Here is a 23,088-nt window from a genome sequence, read left to right as displayed (position 1 = left end):
GGAAGCAGCGGGGAAGCAGGGGGGGGGGGGGGGAACGGGTGCTGGTGAGGGACATCAGCCGGGTGCTGCCGGGTTTCGCGCCGCCATGTCGGCGAAGCGGAAGGCCGAGGCGCTGATCCCGGCGGAGGAGAGCGATCAGCTGCTCATCCGGCCGCTGTGAGCGCCCTGCGCCGGCGCGGGCGGGCAGGGGGGCGGCGCGGGGGCGAGCCCCGGCCTCCGCGGCGGACTGGGCCCGGGGGGGGGCCGCAGCCCGGCGGCCGGAGGCGCGGAGCAGCGGGCCTCAGCGGCGGGGCGGCCCAGCGGGGCGGCGGCACGGCCGGTGCGGGGGCGCTCGGAGCGGGGGCTGCTTTCCTCCCTCCCTCCCCAGTTTTAGCCGTTGTCTTCTCCAGGGCCGGGCGAGCCTGGCGTTCCCGGGAGGGGGATCGCCCCTGCGAAGCATGTTACGGTAGAAAAGCTGCATCTGCCCCCCTCGTGCAGCCTTGAAGTGCAGCATGAGCAGCAGTGCAGATCCGTACTGGCGACAAGCTGAACGAGGAAAAACTCTGTCGCCCTTGTGTAGTCTGACAACACTGTGGTTTCAGTAGTACTTTAACTTGCGTTTTTTCTCAGTCAAAGATGTTAGTACGACTTGAAGGTCTTTCCTAGTAGCTTCATAGCAGTTGTCTTCTGGACAGCTTGAAGATGCTACTGCAAGCTTGTTTAGCCGAGGAGGATTTGTTATTTAAGTAAACTTCCAATTTATCTTGCATCTAAGTATTTTGGGAGTCCAGTGTGCAGCCATACAACAGAAACAAGAAGAGACAAAAACCATTTTCTAAAACTGGAATCCTTTTTCTTCCAGGGTTGGATGGAACCTCATTTGCACTGCAGTAAATGTAGCCATTCAGTTACTTTAAATAACTGAGCTGAAAAGTACACAGAAAAATAATCCAAATAAACGCATCTGATGTTCAGATCAGTCCATAGGGTATGTGCTGTTTTAATTTTGGTGACTTTGATCTCTTTTTGCAGAGGTGCTGGCCAAGAAGTAGGAAGATCATGCATTATTCTGGAGTTTAAAGGAAGAAAAATAATGGTAATTGCTGTATGAATTTATTTGTACGTTTATGTAAAATAAATCCAGATCCCCAAACAGAAGATGTGTCTAAGTGTGGATTCTAAAATCCAATTTTGGCAGAATCTCAGCCTAATCTTTACTTACAGTTATGGATAAACACATACTTGTTCTCCTTCACTTTTTCAGCTGTCTTCTCAGGTGGTAACTGAAGTATCGTATACACACTGGTTCTTGTACACTCACATACTGTTGAAGTGTGAATGAAGGCTTGCATAGGTATAAAACTATAAATAAAGACTGGGATCTGAAAATGACTTTCAAGAGGTATTATTCAGTTTTCCCAATGGAGATAAGTCATTTAGACAGATATCCTAGATGTCAAATCTGATGCTAAAAGCAATGTTTGAGGAAAATATGCTTTTCTGTATGATGCTAAAGGTTACTAGTCAGTACACTGTAAACCAAAATGTAGCCTTTTTTTTTTTTTAATACATTTTGTTAGAAGCTTTAACTTTCTTTCATTTTTCAGCTTGATTGTGGAATCCACCCTGGACTGGAAGGAATGGATGCTCTTCCTTACATTGATTTGATCGATCCTGCTGAAATTGATCTTCTCCTAATTAGTCAGTAAGTGGCATCTAGAAGAAGGACAAATGCACTATGATGCTCTGAACGGTATTCATCTCTAATCTGTTAAAGACAGGTTGAAAATAGCTGTTATCTAGATGTTAATGGCATGGCAAAATATTTAGGTCAGAAGTCACCTTCTTTTTTTTTTATTAAGATATTAACAGCTCTCTGAGCTCCCTGTGACTTCTGACTTTCATATATCCTAGCCTGTTTTAATGCCATATGACAGCTTCTAGAATGTGTTTTCTACATAAAGACTATTGAAAAGTACTAGTTGCATTTTTAGCTTTAGTGGGCTATGAAGGAAAAAGGTTTTCATAGACTTACCTAAGTTTTGGATTAGGCTTAAATATGGCTTATCAACTGAGAGGAGAGTCAATTGTGTACGTGCCTTAAATAGTCATAGGTAGTTCTCTATAAAATACTGCAACTTGGTGATACATGCGTGTTCCACCTGTATCTCAAAAGTACATCATTAAAATAGTTGAAGTCAGAAGCAAGACCAAATAAAATCATTTTAGTAGTTCATGTTTTAATCCATGGTGTCCAGCATGCAAACTTAGGATCAGCTTCGTTAGCTTTCTTCTGTCTTCTCAGAAATTTATTGTGTTCCTTTCTTCTCTTGTTTTTCCTCCCTCTCAGCTTTTACATAAATTACCAAAAATGTAGTTCTGAGACTGTATGAGTAAAACCTTTGCAATTGGCAATTTGCTGCACTACCTTTTCTCTGTTTTATTTCTAGTCACTAATGTATGGGATCTAGACCAGCATAGGTAACAATGAGGTTGAAAATTCTGTTTCTGGATTTTAATGGCGCTACGCTAATTCAATAAAGTAGTGAATTATATGACGCTGTATTGTGTAATGTTAATGTATTAATTGGATTCATATGTCTATTTTAAGTTTCCATTTAGACCATTGTGGGGCTTTACCATGGTTTTTGCAGAAAACAAGTTTTAAAGGAAGAACATTCATGACACATGCCACAAAAGCTATTTACAGATGGCTTCTTTCAGACTACGTCAAAGTCAGGTAAGTGGACCCATTTGTTGTTTTTTTAAGTCCAGCATTAATTGCATGTCTATATCCAATAGGAAAAGCTATTCAGTACCATGTATTGGTGATTTGGGATAGAGTTTGTTAGATATCTTTAAAGGACCATTCTCAGCTTAAAAATGTAGTTTCTTTTCATTATCCCTTCTTCTTCCAAGGTGTTTCACTTAGTAAGGTGAGCTTAGCAGTAATGAGACTTGCATATTTCTGTTCTCTCCAGGAGATACTTGCTCTCTGATAGTCATACAGTAACTAACAAGTATTATGAAATATAATGGCAATATCAAATATTTCTGGGCTTTATACTAAATATGCTGTGCTTTGTATATACACACATATAGAAGAGAAGTTTTTTGCAAAAGTGGCCTTATGCAGCCTCTTACCTGAGATGACCATAGATCAGCCTAACAAGATGTGGCATTTATTACTTGCTGCTAGAATTAGTTTAAGACAAAGCAGCTGAAGGTGGCTGGATGAACCTGGATGCTGCTTCAAGTAGCGAGATTAGAACAAGATTAGAGGTAACAAGACCTCTTTCTGTCTCATAGATTTACTGTGTCTCTAAAATCATTTCCTATCAATGAAAAAAAAAGTCTTTGTTTCATCTCGTTCTTTTCATTTCCCTTCAAGGACCTTTTTATCTAATCATGTACCCTTTTTTTTTCCTTCCCTCTCCTCCGCTCTGCCTTTCTTAGCACACTCTCTGCTCTTGCAGTTCTTAACATTTATGTCTTTTCTTAAGCTTCACAGAAGTAGTCTGTCTTAAGCCGCTAAAGGTACAACTCACTCTTTGGGACAAGGTCAAGTTAAAGATAATGCAGGCAAGGGCAAAAAGAGTGCTCTGTTGCTTACTTTTTTTTTTTTTTCTGTTATGTGCCTTGAGCACATCTTTTCTAAATGAATGGAACAGCCCTGAACATACTTCAACTTGGCAGATTCCAGCTTGGGCCAGAAACCTGATAAACAGTCCTCTTTCAGCTTGTTTGTTCTGGGCCAATGGGAATAGTGAAAAAGTGTCCCTTCTCTCCCCTGCCCCCCTTTTTGGTTTGGTCATCGTCTTTGTTGGCACTGTTATAACCCATGTGTAAGAGCCGCTGTTGATCACACTTCTCCTCTTGAAAAATGCACCCCAAAGATCTCTATCCTGGCCTGGAATCTATTAATGCTTGTATTTGTTAGAAAAATACAGAGCAGATCCTGAACTTTAAAGACTATTGCAGTATGGCCTTTCAAAAGAAAGACCTTTTAACTTTGCTTAGGGGAAGTACATTAGAATCGCTGGACTTGACTTCTAATGTGGGCAACTTAACATTTCTGAATGGAAGTCTTATTCTCAGTGGGAAAGAATATATCTGGAAACTTTTTTTTTCTCCAATGGTTATGTAATCTAAGCTGGTAAAATTAGCTGATATTTAACCATTTCATTTATATCTAGTAATATATCAGCGGATGACATGCTATATACAGAAACAGACCTGGAAGAAAGCATGGACAAGATCGAAACTATTAATTTCCATGAAGTGAAAGAGGTGGCAGGAATCAAATTCTGGTGTTACCATGCAGGCCATGTCCTGGGAGCTGCCATGTTTATGATTGAAATAGCTGGCGTGAAGGTACTTTCTTTTTGGCATACAGTTGAAATCAGGCCTGAATTCTAACATAGTCACTTATTTACTACTAGCTTCTAAGTGCTGCTGCTATGATTGGAACTGTCAAATAGGCTTGGGCACACAGAAGGGAGGCCTTGTCTGAGCGTGTATATTTTGAGGTTGATTAGAATGGACAAGTAACATTTGTGTATTGAACCAGGTAGCATGTTTCGGTTTTGTGGAAGTGAGTTATGACTCAGACTTGGAGTTGGTTAATATTTGTCTTCCTTGCTGATCTGCTCCGAGGCAGCCTTACTGAGGCTACATTTTAGCAAAATATATAAACAGGTGTTTGTTTTTCTAATTCTGCTTTACGATGTCTGCCTGTCTGGGTACTTCAGTGACCTTCATGAAAGCATGTGAGTTGCATTTTTCTCATAACTCCCTTGTGCTAAAGTACCTAAAGAAATAGAACTATTGCTGATTTGGGGCACAGAGAGATGAAATAAGTCATCAGATAATCACAGACAGTGCTGTGCCAAAGCCAGATATTCAAAACAGATCTCAAGAACTCAGTTCAGAACAGCCGTTTCTTCCCTCCACCCAAGGAAATGTTTCCTACACCTTTGAAGAGGGAAGAGAGATGTTCGTCCTGAGGCTTGCTGTCTGGTAGACTTTGTCCGTGGCATATAATGATTGAGATTCCAGACTTAATAAGTGTAAAAAAGCACAGGAATATAACTGCATTTACAATTATTAAAATAAAATACAGGCATCTTACTACTTTTCTTGCTGATCAAGACTTGATGGAGAAAGAAATTTCTCTATTATTATGCATAACCCAAAAGGATTAGGTTTTACTGTCTATTATTTTCTTTGCCCTCCTGTGGAGCAGATGAGGAATGAGATAGTGAACCACCTGTAGACCGCTTACCGTCTGCTGCTGACCACACGTTTTGTTGTTCATGTTTTCATCAATGGAATAAGAGTTGGGTAAAACATGTTCAGTTCTGAAACTGTCATTTAGGGCTCAGAGAACTGCCTTCCACCCTACAGTTAAGAATCCATTAAAAAAAATCACTGATGGGAGTAAAATCAGGGCATTTGCTGGTTTTCCTGATAGAAAAGGAACACTGTCGTGCTGTTTGGAAAATCTGCTAGATTACAGGCTTTTGGCAGGGGGGGAGGGGAATATCAGAAAATCTTAGAAGGATTTTTTTTAATAATTTTATTGGATTATTCATTATGTTTGCATTCTGATACGCAAACTCCTACCTACTTTGTACTTCTACATAGTATCTGTTGTGTTTTCTGTTGATGTTGTTTTTTACTTCTTAATGGCCAGTGTACACCTGCAAAGTGCTGAAAATGCCATCTTTATATCCTGAAAGGAAAATTGCAAAAATCTTAATGATTGTTTATCTAGTTTTGTTGTGATTAAGGTAGTGCTTGAAATCCCTTCACTCACTGTGATTTAAATATATGTATAGTGGTATTGATGAACTAGTATTGTAAGCGCTATGCACATCAGAAGAGTGTTTAGTTGAAGTACACTTGACCTTTTCATTATAAATTCCTTGAAGTTATCTTTGCTAAGAAAAATACCATTCCTACACAACACCTTTTAAAGACTGCTGACTTGATTACCTGTAATCAGAGTAACTGCTTTTCTTTCTCTCATAGCTTTTATATACAGGTGATTTCTCGAGACAGGAGGACAGGCATCTGATGGCAGCTGAGATTCCCAATATTAAACCTGATATTCTTATAATTGTAAGTTTTACAAAATTGTTTCTTTAAAACAGTAATTAGGTATGCATAGGAGTATTACTTTAATTAGAGCTAAAATGCAATGAGAAAGCTAGTGGAGGTTAAATGTTAATATGCAATTTGTTTTACATATCCAAACACTTGGATAGCATGGGTGCTCAGAACACACTGACGGTTCTTTTCATTGCATTAAAAATTTAAAAAAACTTAGTTGTCATTTATAATACATCTGATGAAATTTCTCAAACCTCTAGACAGACCTTTTCAAGATTAGGCATTTACCTGGTTTCCACTAGTGTTAGCTACGTATAGCGTATGAGCCTCAGTGTGGCCAGATACCTTTCTTTAATAGCTCTTACCCTACTTCTAACTGTGTTTGTTGAAAACTTGTCGTGGGTGAAGATGTAAGAGCCAGTCCAGATTTTTTTCTTTTGTTTTCTGGGAGAAATTGTTTTATACTGAAGCCATGTTTGGAAGATTAAGAGCAGAGTGGAAACTTCAAAAGAAAGTGTTTTGTTTGGAAATGAATAATGGGAACTTTTAGAGCAGTGTTTAAAATTTTATCATTTCTTTATTTATGGCCCTGCTAAATGCTTTCTGTAGCGGATAATTATTTCATTTCAAATCACTTCAAAATACTACATTTTGTGTAATTCCTTTATCTTTAGACTAGGTGTTTCTGAACTGTGGTACACATACCATGAGTGAGCTGTGTTAAAGTGGTAACCCATTCAGCAAAGCAGCAGCAGCATTTCCAGTTAGGAAAATAAGCATGTTAAAATTGAAGACTCTTTAAAAAAAAAAAAAAAGAAAATCAAAATTAATAATTCTACCCTTTTTGCTGACAGGGTCTGTCTCTCCAAATAGCTGGGAGTGGTTTGTCGGGAGGGAAATGTTGGTTGTATGTCTTGGTATAGGTGGTTACAGGACTTTGAGGGTTGTTCCCCCCTCCCATTTTGTAACCGTGAAAACTTCGCATGGACCATGTAATGGCATACAAGCAGATACTCTTAATTGTGAAAGGGAAGTTATGTTTCTGTATGGTAGTAACAATATGTTGGTCTGTGTTTTCTCACCAAATTCAGAGGAGAAGATTAGGAATTAGTCTCTGTGTCACTACTTTTAATACTAGTTTTCTCTATACGTAGGAATCCACCTATGGTACTCACATTCATGAAAAAAGAGAAGAACGAGAGGCAAGATTCTGTAATACTGTTCATGATATTGTAAATAGAGGAGGTAGAGGTCTTATTCCTGTGTTTGCCCTAGGTCGAGCTCAAGAACTGCTTTTAATTTTAGGTATGTATCTTCCCAGTTCCTCTTCATAAAAGGTATGTAAAGTTAAATGAGAATGTTTTCATGAGCAGTCTTTAGGTATAATAATTTTTAAACAATTCTTTAGCCATTTTTCCAGCATGTTAATTACCTGAGAATGTGTAATATTTTTTGTCCAGATGTTTTAAAAAAACAAAAAGAATGAAAGAAAACACACAATCTTTTCAAAGTGCCCATATAAGAAAGGCAGTTCTGCTTTGTGAGGTAGAAGAGACCTAGAAAGGGAAGGGGTTGGTTTTTAATTTGCAGGGTAATACATGCTTGAATTCTGAATCTTGTTGAATAACAATTTCAGCAAATAGGGAGTGTTAGTACAGACTGAAAAGTAAGTTATTAAAATATGAATGTTCTTTTTAAACTATTTTGCTAGAAATAGTATGTTTTGTTCAAAAGTTTCAGTAGCTTTTCCATTTAATTCACATACCTGCATGAAGAAGTCTTTTTAGGGAAAGTTGAGAACACCATCACAAACACTTGTAGTGTTTCTGGAGTAAACATCATAAAGGGAAAGCAAATTAGGCTTTGTTAAGAAGGGGAAAAATTATAATGATTATAACAAGACACCTTTGCATAAAAAGTATAAATAATTATTACAAGGTACTTCAGAGAAAACAGCTTTTAAATAAATTATTTCCTGGCTTTTGTTCTTCCTTTCAGCACATCTTATTTGTACTGTTTGCATGATTTTTGGCTTGTCTTTTTTCGCATGCAAATATTAGTGTGATCAAAAAGTAACCATCTCAAAATACTTATTTTCAGGTGTGTTGAATCTAAAATGTTACCTACTTAAAATTCTTTGCATTTTCCATTTCAGTTTAGATCAACATTAAAAATTCATATTTGTTTTCAGAACGTGTTGTTGATATATTCAAACGTTAATAAGAAGTTTGGATCTAGATGTGGGGTGGTATTCAGTATTGTATAGTAGGATTATTTACATCTTACTGGCATAGATCAAGTTTGTATTTGATAGAGAATGTTAAAAACTGAACATTTTAAATCTCATGTAGCCATTAGTTTGTCATTCATCAATCTTTTTTCCCTATGTGTAGATATCTAACTGACTTCATAAAGATAGGCTTGAAAATACATCTGCTAAAGCTAGACACATAATTGGATGCTTAATTAGGTAGAAAATGCAATTGCATCATATGCCTACACAGCTGAACCCTGCAGGCTTCTGTGCTTGTTTTTCTTCCTGCTGTATGTGTCCAACGACAACAACAACAAAAAATGTATTATGATATAGAAAATTATTATGACAGATGCGATCTTTTAATGTTACTTTAAGTCCTACTACTGCTTACCTTTCATTGATGTTTTCCATCTTATATTTGAGCTTATTAGGATACTGATGACAGTGAGCTTCTCTGATATGTTCTGAAAAGCTTTATCTGCAGATCAAAGCCATATCATAAGAATGTACAAATACAGCCACAAGAACATAACACTCTCTTTTGGTGATTGTTCCCCAAAGACATAATATAGATGTGCTGTATGCTGGCAGAGCTGTATCCATGTGGGACGAGGAACAAGTTACATTTGTATAGCTACATTCAGACCTCTTCTTTGTGTTTAATAAAGGATATAGCGGTTGTCATCAGTGGTAAAATAAGTTGTGGCTAGTGGGGGCTTTTCTCCTATTCGTGTTTCAACTAAGCTTGTAAAATGTAACTGTTCATGATATACAGGAAGCCAAGCTTTGTGCCTTAAACTCTACAGATTTATTTTACAGAACTTTGATATAGTGAATTCTCACTAACATATCTAGGTACAGATGTTCCTAGCTGCGGGCTGTATAATTAATATTTGACAAAGACATTTAAGCCTTCTTGCAATGGTGTTGTAAAAATTTTATTGGAATAAGTGTAGATTTATTGCCATATAGTAGCATGCATACTTATACCTTGTGGTTGAAATTAGTGATTGTTTGGTCTGACTTGCCAAAAACATCTGAGGTTCATCTCATTTTTTCTTTTAATTAGAGCTGTATGCCTTTTCAGTTGATATTTGTCTTTTCTTTGTAGGGCAGGTAAAAAGTCTGTGGTTTTGATTTTCTGTAATAAGAATGATAGAAAATTTGCTGAATTTGTTTTACAAAAAACACTGACATTTTGGAGATAATGCTGTATTTTTTATATCTTTTTTGTTTTGTTTTTTTAGATGAATACTGGCAGAATCATCCTGAACTCCATGATATTCCTATATACTATGCGTCCTCTTTGGCAAAGAAATGCATGGCAGTTTATCAGACATATGTCAATGCCATGAACGACAAAATTCGCAAGCAAATAAATATCAACAATCCATTTGTTTTCAAGCACATTAGTAATCTGAAGGTAAGCTTGAGAAAGGCTGTTTTACAACAGAGGAAGAATGATAGAATAGCTCTTATTTGTCTAAATATTTTGAATTTCTGTTATCCTAATAGTTCAGACATAAAGCTGTAATTAATCAATCTGTCTGTGATGCCAGCATTTAGAGGGCTGGTTGAGGAGAGCTTATGCCCCAACATTTCTTCCACTATAGATCCTTATATTTTTGGACTGCCCCTTATGGGCATAAGTAGGAGGAGCTTTCCTAGAAAGGACCGTTTTTATGAGGGTGGGATATAAGCTGTGAATGTAGGGCTACACTTATATCCTGTTCAAGGGTGTGCGACTAGGCTATTCTTCATTTAAGTGAGCTGTAGTAACTGATATTCTTATCATTTGTCCCTTTAGAGTATGGATCACTTTGATGATATTGGCCCAAGTGTTGTGATGGCTTCCCCAGGTATGATGCAAAGCGGCTTATCTAGGGAGTTGTTTGAGAGCTGGTGCACAGACAAGAGAAATGGAGTAATTATTGCAGGGTACTGTGTTGAAGGAACACTTGCTAAGGTGAGTTGTTAATGCACCACAGTGTTCTTTAACACAAAGTCATATGCGTGTTGCATTAAAAAGAATTGGCCAGTAGCAAGTGCCTTGGGTTTGAGCTTGCTAGGCAAGAAGATTGTTGTCAGGTAGGTGGAGTTATGTACTCAAGGTATTTGTCTAATTCTAAGTGAAAAATTAAAAAAACCAACTTGCATATGGCTATTTCCAGTAGTGGTATGCAGAATGATCTCTCCTATGAGCAGTTACCTGGTCTCAAGAAAGAGTGATGATATTTTTATTTATCTTTATACTCCTGCCATTATCTAATTCTCTGGGCAGAGAATCCTGACCCTAATTCTAAAGGAGTCAGTCTTAAATCTAACACTGCTGACATGTCAGAGATCAGACTGCCTTGCACATGTTGTGCCACTGTCAGGCTGTAGAGAATGAAAACCATCTGTACGTGTTTCCACAGCTAAGGGCAACCACAACGTCTAGTTTTTGCCTTTAGAGGCACAAATCACACACTTGTTACAATTTCAATGCAACTTGTAGAGAGATGCATGTGGAAAAAGAATGAAATGCCAAATCTGCTGGGGATGCAAAAGATGAAATGCTGTATGTTGTGCATGTTTGTTTTCATTCATGGGTGTGTGTTTTGTGGGATTTGGGTTTTGATCTTTTTGGTTTTGTTTTTTCAGTTTTTTCATTACTTAGCTCTTAATAGTATTTCTTCTTTTTTCTTTGAAATGTAAAGCGTTAGTTGTGTTATGTCTGTAGGAGGCTTTTAAATCTTTTTATTTAAAGTGCTTTTTCTTCTAGCACATCATGTCTGAACCTGAAGAAATCACGACTATGTCAGGGCAAAAACTCCCCCTGAAGATGTCTGTAGACTACATTTCTTTCTCTGCTCACACAGATTATCAACAAACTAGTGAGTTTATCCGGGCCCTGAAACCTCCACATGTGGTTAGTATACATGCTACTCATTTCTCAATGGTGGGGTTCATCAAACCAGTTCACAGCCCTGAGTTGCCAAGGCAGGTATTGGTGTCTAGCAGTAGGCAGCTTCACTATGCTTTGAAAATAAAGGTGGAGATTGTAACTCTTTTCATGATGTTGCCTTAGCAAAGTAAAGATGAACTTGCTCTTGTTGCTGTCTGCATGTGGGATATCTGGGGATGAGTAAAGGATATCTGGGAGCAGTAAAGGACCAGAATTTGAAAATGAGGACTAGGATTTGAAACTTGCTGGGACTGGAGGAAAATCAGTGTGCAAGCAAATTGCAGCCAAAGAAAAGAAGATTTAACTTGATAAAGAAACTTGTGAGCTTAATGAGTGTACTTTCTGAATTATGCATTTAGTTTTTTTATATAGACAGATATATCTACATGCAAACAAAAACTTAAGGCTAATTGTAATTTTTATAGTTGAATTTAAATTAATATTTTCATTTCATAATATAACAATTTGTTCATGCATTAAAAGTGAATTGAAATTAACACATTCTGGTTATTTGCTTGTATTTTTCTACTAAAACTCAGTGTCATGGTATCTAGGTCTTTGAATATTGCATAGGATTCAAAGGCAAACAGAACTGTGTGTAGTATAGTTGAGCTTATGTTTCATATTTTGTGACCGCATGAAATATATGTTTTTAAGAAGATGAAGTACAGGAAGGCATTTTTCTTGGATAATTTGTTGACAACTCTGTTTTGAAAAAGAGTACCTTACGTTAAGAGGGGAAACCATCTTTCCTATAGATTTTAGTTCATGGAGAGCAGAATGAAATGGCGAGGTTGAAAGCAGCATTGATACGAGAATATGAGGATAACGATGAAGTTCATATAGAAGTTCATAATCCTAGGAATACTGAAGCCGTGACATTGAACTTCAGAGGAGAAAAACTTGCTAAGGTATAAAATTAACACTTTGTTGTTTATACCACAGTATTTTTGTGATAAAGATTATGTGTTTTCTTCCAAGTCTCTCTCTTTAACTGGTTTCAGATTGGATTCAGATTACTGTAGTAATACACTTGCTCTCATTGTATATTTACTCTTCCATTAAAATAAAATCTACAAAGAAATCTGCAGTTCATCTGTTCAGCTTCTATAGTAATACAAGATCATAGAAAAATTTTGGTTAGAGGGGACCTTGGGATGGCATCTAGTCTAACTTCTGCTCAGAGCAGGGCCAACTAGAACAGGTTGCTCAGGGCCTTGCACATTCCAGTTTTGAATGTCTGCAAGGATGAAGACTCCATAACTGCTCTGGGCAACCTGCTCCTGTGTGTCATTACCCTCAAGGTGAAAAAATTCCAAGTCTTTCCTAGAGGTATGAAAAGCAGGATTAGAGTGGAATTTCTTCCCAAATTACATGTAAATTGTAGTCTGCACATATGCTTTCTGTGGCAGCCATTGGTGCAAAAGCTTCATTGGCTTTTTACCTGTTAACTCTTCCATCTTGTTGTGCTCCATCTCAAAATGCTTTCTGTTCAGGGTTACTCTGTTTCCTTTATTTTCAGAGTAATCTCTTTATTGTGTTTGTATTTTCAGCGGAGCCTGTATTTCATCTCCATACTGAACTGCAAGGTATGAAAACTTCAGACTGCCTTGTTGCACTATATATGTGTTTATTTTCAGGTGATGGGATCTTTAGCAGATAAGAAGCCAGAGCAAGGACAGAGAATTTCTGGAATCCTGGTTAAAAGAAATTTTAACTATCATATCCTTTCTCCCTGTGACCTCTCCAGTAAGTAAAGATAGTAATATGCTCAGTAGGTAATTGAAATTTATTGTATCCTTCTTTTGTCATTACACAATTCCAGATGAGGGGGTTCTGTAATTTTATTTGACAAGTAATTAGTGAACCTCTTAGTTTTATTTTGTTGCAATTTCCCTAAAGCTGTCAACTATTGGAGTGAGGGACAAGACATTCAGTTCATTGCTTGCTGAAGTTTAAAATGTTTTCTAATTTTTCCTCTAAAAGAAGAGGAGCAAAATTGCATTCCCCTTCTGGTTACTTAAAAATTCTTCATATAGAACATGCCAGTGAGAACAGAAGAGGGCCTTGACCAATTGTCCTGCCAGTTTCTAAAATGTCATTAGTTTTTGTTATAAAAAGATGCAGTGCAGTGAAAATATATATTGTTCTTAATGCTATTTATTACTGTATCAAATGATTTATTCTCAGAGTACAGGAAACTGAACAATTAAATGGGATGGTGAGGTGAGAAGGGTTTGGGAGAAAGGAATTCTGTTCTAGTTCATTGTTTGTCCCTAATGCTTATGATAAAATACAAGCTCTTGTGGGTGTCTGAACCACAAATATATTACTTGTCTTACAAAAGACGGTAGACCCTCCCCCACCCTTAAAAACTGTCCTTTTCAACCCTCTGCCTTAGGTGTATTAGTGCCATTATTCCTCTGTAGTGACAATTCTCTTTTTTTTAAGGAAATAAGTTTAAAGGAATAATTCTTAATACTTTTTAAAATTCTTTTCAGATTACACAGACTTGGCGATGAGCACTGTAACACAGACACAAGCCATTCCATATACTGGCCCTTTCAATCTGCTTTATTATCAGCTACAAAAACTTACTGGTGTGTATTTGGAAAGAAATGTTCATGATTTATAGCTATTAACTTTTAAAACAACTTGCAGTCTTCAGGGGACTTTTGAGTGGAAACGTCTTTGCTTTGCCAGTAACCAAAGTGCTGTAATTTGTTTTATGTTTTTCAACTTTTATTAGATTATGCAGCTTCTGCCAGATTGAGTTCATGAGTGTGACTCATACTTTTTTGTGGGAGTCTACTATAGTTGTAATATAAAATCATGAGCATATGGAAATGCAGCGTCTCAGCCCCAAAAGTGAGTGCCATAGCCACTCTGATGCAAAATTTATTTATTTATCTTTTATCTCCAGCCTCAAGATAGAATAGGTAGTTCCATCCAGCTAACAAAACAAAGACAAAAGCTCTGTCCTCCTTTGTGACAGGCAGCCTCTTCTTATGGCTGCCCAAGTGGCAAGAATCTAGCCTTCCTGCTGTTTTTGTTTGTTTGTTTGTTTTGCGGGTGGGGTTGTTTTTGTTGGTTAGTTTGTTTGTTTTCTGAGCCAGAAGTCAAAACCTGCCACTAGGGTGATCCCCAGTGTCTCTGTCTAGCTTTCTTACAGAATAGGGGCAACTCCTGTCCTGGTTCATTAAAGGCATGCACACTTTGCAGGATCCCTTCCCAGATTTAAAGCTAGGGATTTTGTTTTCTTTCCTTCTTTAATATCAGAATCTAATTCATATCACTAGTGAATAGAACAACGTATTCAGCTGGTGCTCAGGTCTCATAGCCTGAATGCTACCTGGCACACAGATGCTTTTGTTTTACGTTCTGTGCTTATGTAAAGTAAACAATGGGTTATCCTCTAGGGGTACTGGAGGAGCTGCTTAATTCTCCAAATGGAGCACTAAACTTCATGTTTGTTTGCTTTTCCACTGGTATACTTACTTGAGCACCCTAAGCTATTAAACGATGAGAATCCAAAACAGGTAAAATGGCCAACATCACGTACTAAAAAACAAACAAACCAAAACAAAGACAGTAGTAATATTAGGTAAGGGAAGAGAGTATGCACTTCAGCCTTATAAATGGATTGTGAGCTGCTCTGAGTAGTCATGATAATAATAAACACCCCCTGCTTCCTTAAAGTGAGCTGTTTTTTCATGCAGATAAAGGTACTGTCATTTTCACTGTAATTTTTACTCTTGCTAACTGGTTGTTGCCACTTCTTAGGTGATGTAGAAGAAGTAGAAATTCAACAAAAACCAGCCTTGAAGGTTTTCAAAAATATTACTGTGATCCAGGAACCAGGCATGGTAGTGCTCGAGGTAGGTGTTTTGGGGGGAACTGTTCTGCTCTCCAGTTTCTGCAAAATAGTATTTTATAGGTTCATGGCGAGTTACATGTTGGAATTATTAAATACTTATATGTTGGATAGTGAGTAGAATGAAAGCTATAACAAATTTTTTCTTGAGCTATCATCTTGTATTGATGCACATTGTTTCACTGAGGTGTGAATTCCTCACTGTAGACACAGTCATGTTTTGAGCATCTTGATGCTGATATTTGAGGATAAGCTCTGCCAGTTCCTTTTCTGCTGCAAGTCAAACTAATAGATAGATTCAATTTTTTTTTTCCTTTGGCAAATAGTAATTGGAAATTATGTCAAAATGTTCCTTCCCCTCCTCCTCCTCCCCTACCTTCCACCCACCATCTAAATAGTTGTAGTAGTTAGTAATTATTTCTTAAATGTGTTCAGAAACATTTAACAACTTGAATTTTTTATGAGAAGTTACAGGAATATGCCAAATTATAAGTAGTTTAAAAATTACTTAGTGTAAAATGTATGACTGTCATTTGAAGTTAGAATTCAGAAGAAAAAAAAATGAAGAAAATTCCATGCATGTTATGCTCTTTTTAGGTGGCATTATTCATTTAGCCCGAATTATGGGCCCAAATTACAAATTTTTTTTTTTTATCTTCCAGTGGGTGGCAAATCCTGCTAACGATATGTATGCTGATACTGTGACAACAGTGATACTGGAAGTTCAGTCAAATCCCAAAATACAAAAAGGTAGTAAGTTAAGTGTTATGTTTATTTAAATGAGGCATTCCTTCTTAATTTTTGATAGAGAGCTTAAAGTAAATATTAGCTTGCAATAGATTCTGCATTTTTGTGTTTCCTTGCTTTACAAAACTTCTTAGTGAATAAGATTTGCATAGTATTTGCTACTTAAAAACAGGACTGTAACTTGATTTTTGTTATTTATAACACACTTACTGTACCTTTTTCTTATATGGCAACTCATGGCTGACTGTAGAAAATACAACCTTATTATAAAATGCGTGAAACAGTTTATATACAAAAATCTAAAGGGAGTAGTATTAAACTTAGGTAGTGAATTCATGGTACCTTACCTGAACAGTTTAGTCTCTCATTTCAAAGTTATGGTTACTGTTCATGAGTGGTATTCCTGTGACTGTATTACAGAAAGAAGTAGGTAATGTTGGAAAAAGTCTGACTAATTTTACAGTTACACTTAAGCAGACTCTGTGAACAAGGAGTGTTACTCTGATAGCATTATCAGATACTGAGTTTGGCATTGCTGTCCCAAGTATCACAGCAATTTTATTGGGATTACTAGTGATGATAATTTATATTATTATTTGTTCCACTATTTTGATTTTGAGTATATATTTTACTATGCTTAGAATCCAGAATGAGTATTGAATATTGGGTTGGCATCTCTTCTGTGACACTGAAGATAAATGTTGGCAGCTTGGCAGCACAGTAGTGCAGATAATTCAATGATAATCCATTTATCAAAAGAAAAGTTTTATTTTGTAGGGTTTTAAATCACTTTTTCACCACTACCTGCATCTGTATTAGGAATATACATATTTGTTTTACTTACCAAAGACCTTATTAAATTCTGCCTTCACCCTTGCTTATCTAGTGAAATTAGTGGCAGTTGGGTATATACCTTAGAGCATTATTTGTCTTCAATTTGGATGTGGTCAGGCAAGCCAAACCCAAAATTCTATTCCCAGGGTGTTAAATAAATGGTATGATTATTTTTATATTTCTGGCAAAAGGGCAATATGAGTCACGTTCGTATTAATTTGGATTAATCCCAAGGTCACATCTTAAAACTCATGGGCTGCCTCTGTATTGCCAGGCAGCCGTGCTCTCTGACCCTAGCCAAGGCACCAGTGGCATATGTTGTGGCTCCCTTCTGACCCTAGTGCCTGGTTTTTCTGTGTGTGGAAACGAGCAGTGGGGTGGAGGTGATGGAGTCGAGATGTGCGCTTGAACCCAGAAGCCTGCAAAACAGTTTCAGATCCTGTGCCATACATATCGTCCCTTCAGCCCTTGAATTCCCTGTTAGCCCAGTCTGTGATCATCTTCCTTTTATCTAGTTCTGGTCTTAAAATTCTGTACAAATCCACATCTTCTCATCTTACCTAAAATTTTTCATGTCGTTCTGTATCAGATCCTCTACTGAAGGCCAATAGGCTAGGTCTGCAATGTTTCCTTAAAATAGCTGGTAATGTTAAGTTGCTAAAAAAAAGCTGATAATGACTCTAGCTTGATCTCTCCTGTGAATTCATGTGGCTTTTTATTCCACTTCTAATAAAGTTTTGTTTCCAAACCAACATGGAAGGCGTTAGAACTACTCTATATGGACAAGGTTTACTCCTTGTGTCTTTTTATTATGTTTTTTATACTTATATATAAAATAGCAATTAATGTTCCTTAGTTGCTCAGTCCCACACTTGACTCAACAAATTTGTTAAAAATTCTTGCTCCTGAGTTACAATTTCACATAGCAATTCTTTCACTGTTTTGGGATAAAGGTTATCCATTTCTCTCATCTAAGCAAATCAGAGTGTAATTTTCTTATCTTGGTTGTGGCCATTTTCAATATACGTATTCTTATCAACCCCTCTAGCCTTGCCCTCATGTTCTGCCTAAAGTAACCCAAAATATACATTTCATTTTTGGGTGGTACTTTGGCTTCCTCATTTCTTCTATCTGTTTATATGGCTGGAAAAACTTTTACTCTTTTGCTGATTTATTGTAATATCTGACTTGGCTTGACTTTTGGCAGTTCCCACTTTATCTGTACAAGTTTATAGTGCCAATATCTAGCTCCCCCCCCCCCCAGTTAATTTCTCTTTCTATTTTTATATGCCTTTTTGCATTATTTCTCATGTTGTTTCATGATGGTAATTCTGTCAACTAAATCTCCAGCTTCTTACCCCCCTTATTTGGGATAAAAAACACATTTTAAATAGCTATTGCACTTACATGTTTCAGAGTATGTTCATGGGATCATGAGTGATTGAATTTAAACAACTTAATTGTTGCTTAGTTGAGCATGTGCCTGCTCTTACTCTATTTCCAGTATAAAGTTGTTCTGTTTAGTAGCTTCAGTTACTGCATCTTATCTAAGAGATGCTGAATTTTTAAGATGTACTTGCTCAGTCTCTTGCTATCATGAAGTTCTTCAAAGAATCTGTAAGAAATTCTAACTACCATTGTGTTCAGTTCAGTCTGACTTAGAAATCTTGAAAACTAGTTTTTAATTAGCTTTCTTTTAAAATAGTACTCTAGTTGCAGGTCTGTCATCAGGATAATTTTAACTGGGAAAGGTAGTGATTTCCATGACTAGCTCTTCCTATAGACTTCTAAAGCCATTGAAGATCAAATATTTAAATGATTATTATATTCAAATATATATATATATATAAAATCAAATGATTATTATATTCAAAAGAAAATTACATGTTTTAAATCTAAACTATCTATCAATTTCTAAACCAAGTCTAAAAAGAGCATCATTGTTTTAATTTAATCTCTGTAACACTCTGAAATACATTCCAGGAATGTCTGTGGCTATTACTGCTATTCACATTTGTTGTCCAGTTTTACCTTATGTATTCTCTGCGTGCTCCCAGCCTCCATGATGCAGTATTATCCTATAAACAAGAGAAAGTGGAAGGAATATAAACAAATGATGAAAACTAAATTATTTTCACTTTTAAGTAAAATAAATATTAGAAGTAATAAGCATAAGAGACATAAGTGAGAATTAGACTAAAGTTTTCTATTTTTAAATGTGGTAAGTAAAGGGAACATAGATTTGAAATGTATAGGCTTCTTTTACTTGGTTAACCATTTTATACATGTATCTTACATAGCTTTTAGGTTATTTTTCATAGAAATCAGTTAGGAACCAGATTGTATCAATTAAGTAATCTTTCCCCAGCAAAAGTCTGAAAATAAAATGATTTTTTTTCAGCTGCGGTACATAAAATTTCCAAAAAAGTAGATATGGATGTGTATAGCAAGAGGATGGAGATCATGCTTCAGTAAGTTGACTTGTATTTCTCTAAATAAAAATGATCAGTAACTGTTAATCAGGTAAGGATGGTAATTTTAGTGCAATACAGTTTAAAGATGTAGTTATTTAAAATACGCTAAGCAAATTTACATCAGTCTAAATTCTGTGAAGGCCAGGAATTAAGGGGTAAGTAAAATATTCCTATTACCATTAAAATTTTGAATCCAGGGGCCAGTTATTTCTCCCAGAAACAGAGCTGTGAATTGTTTGTCTCCCAAAACCATGCTATGATTGCTTATGAAAATACCATAATTTGAAACATGTCTGTTTTAAAACTTGTTCTGGTGTATGTTCTATTATTTAGGTAGAACTCTTATGTCTTTTGAAGTCAAAGGGACTCTTCCCTTTATTTATGATATGATTTATTTCAGTAAAATCCTTACTGTTATGTGACACCCACTTTCATTAAAAAAAAGGTTGGTATTTGTTAATTAAATTTGAGCAGCTTAAGTAATAGCATCTGAAAGGAGATACTGTACTGACAAAATGCCTTTGGAAGTGTAAGATTAATAGAAATGAAAACAGGAGATTGCTGTTTGGCTACATTTTATACTTACAGGTCTTTGTTTTAGGGACATGTTTGGGGAAGACTGTGTAAGTTCAAAAGATGGCTCTGTCCTATGTGTCACAGTAGATGGAAAGACTGCAAACGTTTCACTGGACACTCGGGTATGTGGAGCAAAGGACTTTGATTTATCTACATTATTTTGAGCGAAGATGTGTCTCTAGTTTAATATACAGTGCTGCTTAGAATATCATGTACCTGTATACTAAGGAAATGCTTTTATCCTTGGTATCAAAGCAGTTTAAGCATACTCACATCCCATTAATTTCATTGGCATTCTCATCAGTTGATCAGTACTCAGTCTTTCTTAGAGAAATACTGATTCAACCTGCAAATTGAATTTGCTGAGTTTTGATTATATAAATATTTGCTAGAGAGAGATTTCTTGGTTTGGGGTTTTTTTTTCTTGTCATTCTTATTTTGAAAGAACAACAGTATTTTTCTTTTCAGCAGGTCTATATTTGTATAAAAATCAATAAAGATAGGCTAGTGAAGGAAAAACTGAACTAACCCACAGACTGTAATTCTTTTAGTGCTCTTAAAAGATAGACTCTAGTCCAAATAATAGAACTATCACACAAGAGGAAAGACACTAATGTGTCATCTTTTTTCCAGTTTTATAATTAAAAAAATTGCTACCCCTAAAGCTATACATAGGACAGAAAAAATACAGGACCAGTGAAGAAAGGTCTTGCAATAGACAGAAAACAGAAAAGTAATAGAAGACTGGAAAAAAACATGTGCTATGTAATCAAAACATTAGGTTTCATTTTCATCTAACTTGTAACGATATACCCCATTTTTTGAAGGTTTCCTCAGTGGCAGAAACCCTAAAGTCAACTCAGCTGCATCAATGTGTATTAGTAATGCCTGTTTTACATACTGTGTTGGCAATGGTAAGCTTGTGCCACTGTAAACCAAATTTGATAAGAATGACACAGTGGATAAGGTTGGGAGGGACCTCTGGAGATCATCTAGTCCAACCCCCTTGCTCAAGCAGGGTCACCTAGAGCAGGTTGCTCAGGACTGTGTCCACTCAGGTTTTGAAGACCTTCAAGATTGGAGACTCCACAACCCCTCTGGGCAACCTGTTCCCGTGTTCAGTCACCCTCACCATAAAAAAGTTTTCCTTTGTATTCGGATGGAACTGCCTGTGTTTCAGTTTGTGCCCATTGCCTCTTGTCCTGAGAAGTGTCTGGCTCCATTTTCTTTATGCCCTCACTTCAGATATTTGTACACATTGAAGAGTCCCCTGGAGACTTCTCTCTTCAGGCTGAAGAGTCCCAGCTCTCTCTGCCTTTCCCAATATGACAGATGCTCCAGTCCCTTCTTCATCTTAATAGCCCTTCGCTGGGCTCACTGCAGTATGTCCATGTCTCTCTTGAACTGGGGAACCCAGGACTGGACCCAGCACTCCAGAGGGGTCTCACCAGGGCTGAGCAGAGGGGAAGGATTGCCTCCCTCATCCTGCTGGCAATGCCCTTCCTAGTACAGCCCAGAATACCATTGGTTTCCTTAGAAGCATCTGTCCTTCTGTATGCGTGCATATATATCTTCTTATAAAACTTACCTAGCTATAAAATCAAAAAACGTCTAGTATAGATCTGACTGGATGGTGGGCATATCTGATTTTTTTTCCAAGTGTTAACTCTTAACACAGTGCTTTTACAGTTAATGTATTTTTTTAACACAGGTGTCTGTATGTGTATGTGCACTAGGTTGTGTTTAACAATGCGTAAACACCATTGAAAACATGTAAATGTATGCTTACTAACTATTTGAAATGTGTCCTTTTCAAAATCTTCCTGGTTGAAAGACACTACTTGGTCAGAACAGTAACACATTAATACCGAAACAGAGAAGATACTGTCTTTGAGCCTAGGAAGTACACAGGGTCAAGAATAATATTACTATGTAATTGCTGCCCTTTGCTTTCTAGATAGAGCAGTCTTGGGATTGGTTTGAATGTCAGTGAGCTTGCATTTAGGGTGTCCGTGTTTATTTTCTCTATGAAGACATTTTTAACTGCTTTAATGATAAAAGAATTACTTCTGTTGTGTTTTATTCTGAAGTAAATGTTATCTTATAGGTGTGGGAACATCACTGTGGAGATTGCCTGAGTGCAGGTGCCTGTGTCTCTGTGATGAATCCACACATTTTATTATAATAACCTAATATAATGCAGATGAATTCACAGATAAAATGAAATCTCCAAGGATTGAACTTTTTATTTGATATATTTTGTTTTGAATCAAATGTAATGTGTTTTACTTAGTATTTTTGGAACAAGTAATTAATCAAAGATAAAATTCAGTATTAATTTTCTTGTTTCTCAGCAAGACTTGTGTAAGTCTTTACTTAACTCTTCTACATGTGGGTGGACTGTCTAAAAATCTGTGGTGCACCTGAAAGTTCATAATAACTTTCCTTTTAATTTGTATGACAACTATAGAAATGTTTAATGCTACTCACAGATTATCTATTTTGCTTTCCCCTTATTTGCATTTCTCACTTTTTTTTTTTTTTTAATAATATGAAGTGTCAGTTGTTCTAACATACTTTTTTTCCCCCCTCTCCAGACAGTTGAATGCGAGCCAGGAAGTGAAGATGATGAATCCCTTCGGGAAATGGTGGAACTGGCTGCACAGAGGCTCTATGATGCCCTCAGCCCAGTACACTGACCTCTGTAGATATCTAGGATACATAGAAAAAAATCTTTTTAATGTTCAATTTACTTGGACTATTTTTTAATAAAATAAATAAAACCTTTCTTCAGTAAGTCAGATGTACCAACTTTCGGATTGTAAAACTGCTGAGTTATTTCAAATAATGGATGAGCAATCTTATAGCAACTTTATTTGTACACATACATCATAATAAAGTTAGATTTGCATATTTTTTTATGTGCACATCAACAAATAAGAAAAAGTTCTTAACCTGGTGTGGATTGGTATGCTATCTAAGAGATAGAATTAGTGAAATTAAATGTAGGGATTTTGCATTTTTCAAGTTTAAAGAGCAGTCAGAGGATGAACTGGATGCCTTGGGTTTGCATATGCTAATAGTCAAGTTTGTATATAATTTTGTTCTCACCAGGAAAGCATTTAACTTGCATGCTTATATCTGCTTGAAATGAAAGGGACTTGAACACGTTCAAAATGGAATCCATGTCTGCAGACTGATTTTAGTTGGAGCTGTAAAACCATGTGTGGGGTCATTGTCATTGACTGTACTGGATGAACAAAACAAGCTTCAAGAGAAGTCAGTA

General features: G+C 36.6%; 1 protein-coding gene across 2 annotated transcripts; it reads left to right on the top strand.

The window, feature by feature from the left end:
- CPSF3 (cleavage and polyadenylation specific factor 3) lies at positions 1-22,599 on the top strand. Of its 2 annotated transcripts, none has more exons than XM_064508478.1 (18): positions 1-156; positions 1,012-1,075; positions 1,587-1,684; positions 2,591-2,719; positions 4,176-4,353; positions 6,013-6,102; positions 7,248-7,398; positions 9,598-9,773; positions 10,158-10,316; positions 11,115-11,261; positions 12,056-12,208; positions 12,938-13,046; positions 13,799-13,897; positions 15,081-15,175; positions 15,834-15,921; positions 19,154-19,223; positions 19,828-19,924; positions 22,400-22,599. In XM_064508478.1, the coding sequence occupies exons 1-18, from the start codon at positions 86-88 to the stop codon at positions 22,499-22,501; spliced, it is 2,076 nt and encodes a 691-aa protein (XP_064364548.1). In that variant the 5' UTR covers positions 1-85; the 3' UTR covers positions 22,502-22,599. The 2 variants fall into 2 exon arrangements, with proteins under 2 accessions (XP_064364548.1, XP_064364549.1); XM_064508479.1 differs by lacking the exon at positions 1,012-1,075 and adding an exon at positions 842-967 and having other exon boundaries at positions 8-156.
- Positions 22,600-23,088: the final 489 nt, after the last annotated feature.

The sequence above is a fragment of the Dromaius novaehollandiae genome, chromosome 3 (genome assembly GCF_036370855.1).
Source record: "Dromaius novaehollandiae isolate bDroNov1 chromosome 3, bDroNov1.hap1, whole genome shotgun sequence".
Classification (NCBI taxonomy): domain Eukaryota; kingdom Metazoa; phylum Chordata; class Aves; order Casuariiformes; family Dromaiidae; genus Dromaius; species Dromaius novaehollandiae.
The sequence above is the reverse complement of the archived record's forward strand: the minus strand, read 5'-3'. Positions and strand labels throughout refer to the sequence as shown.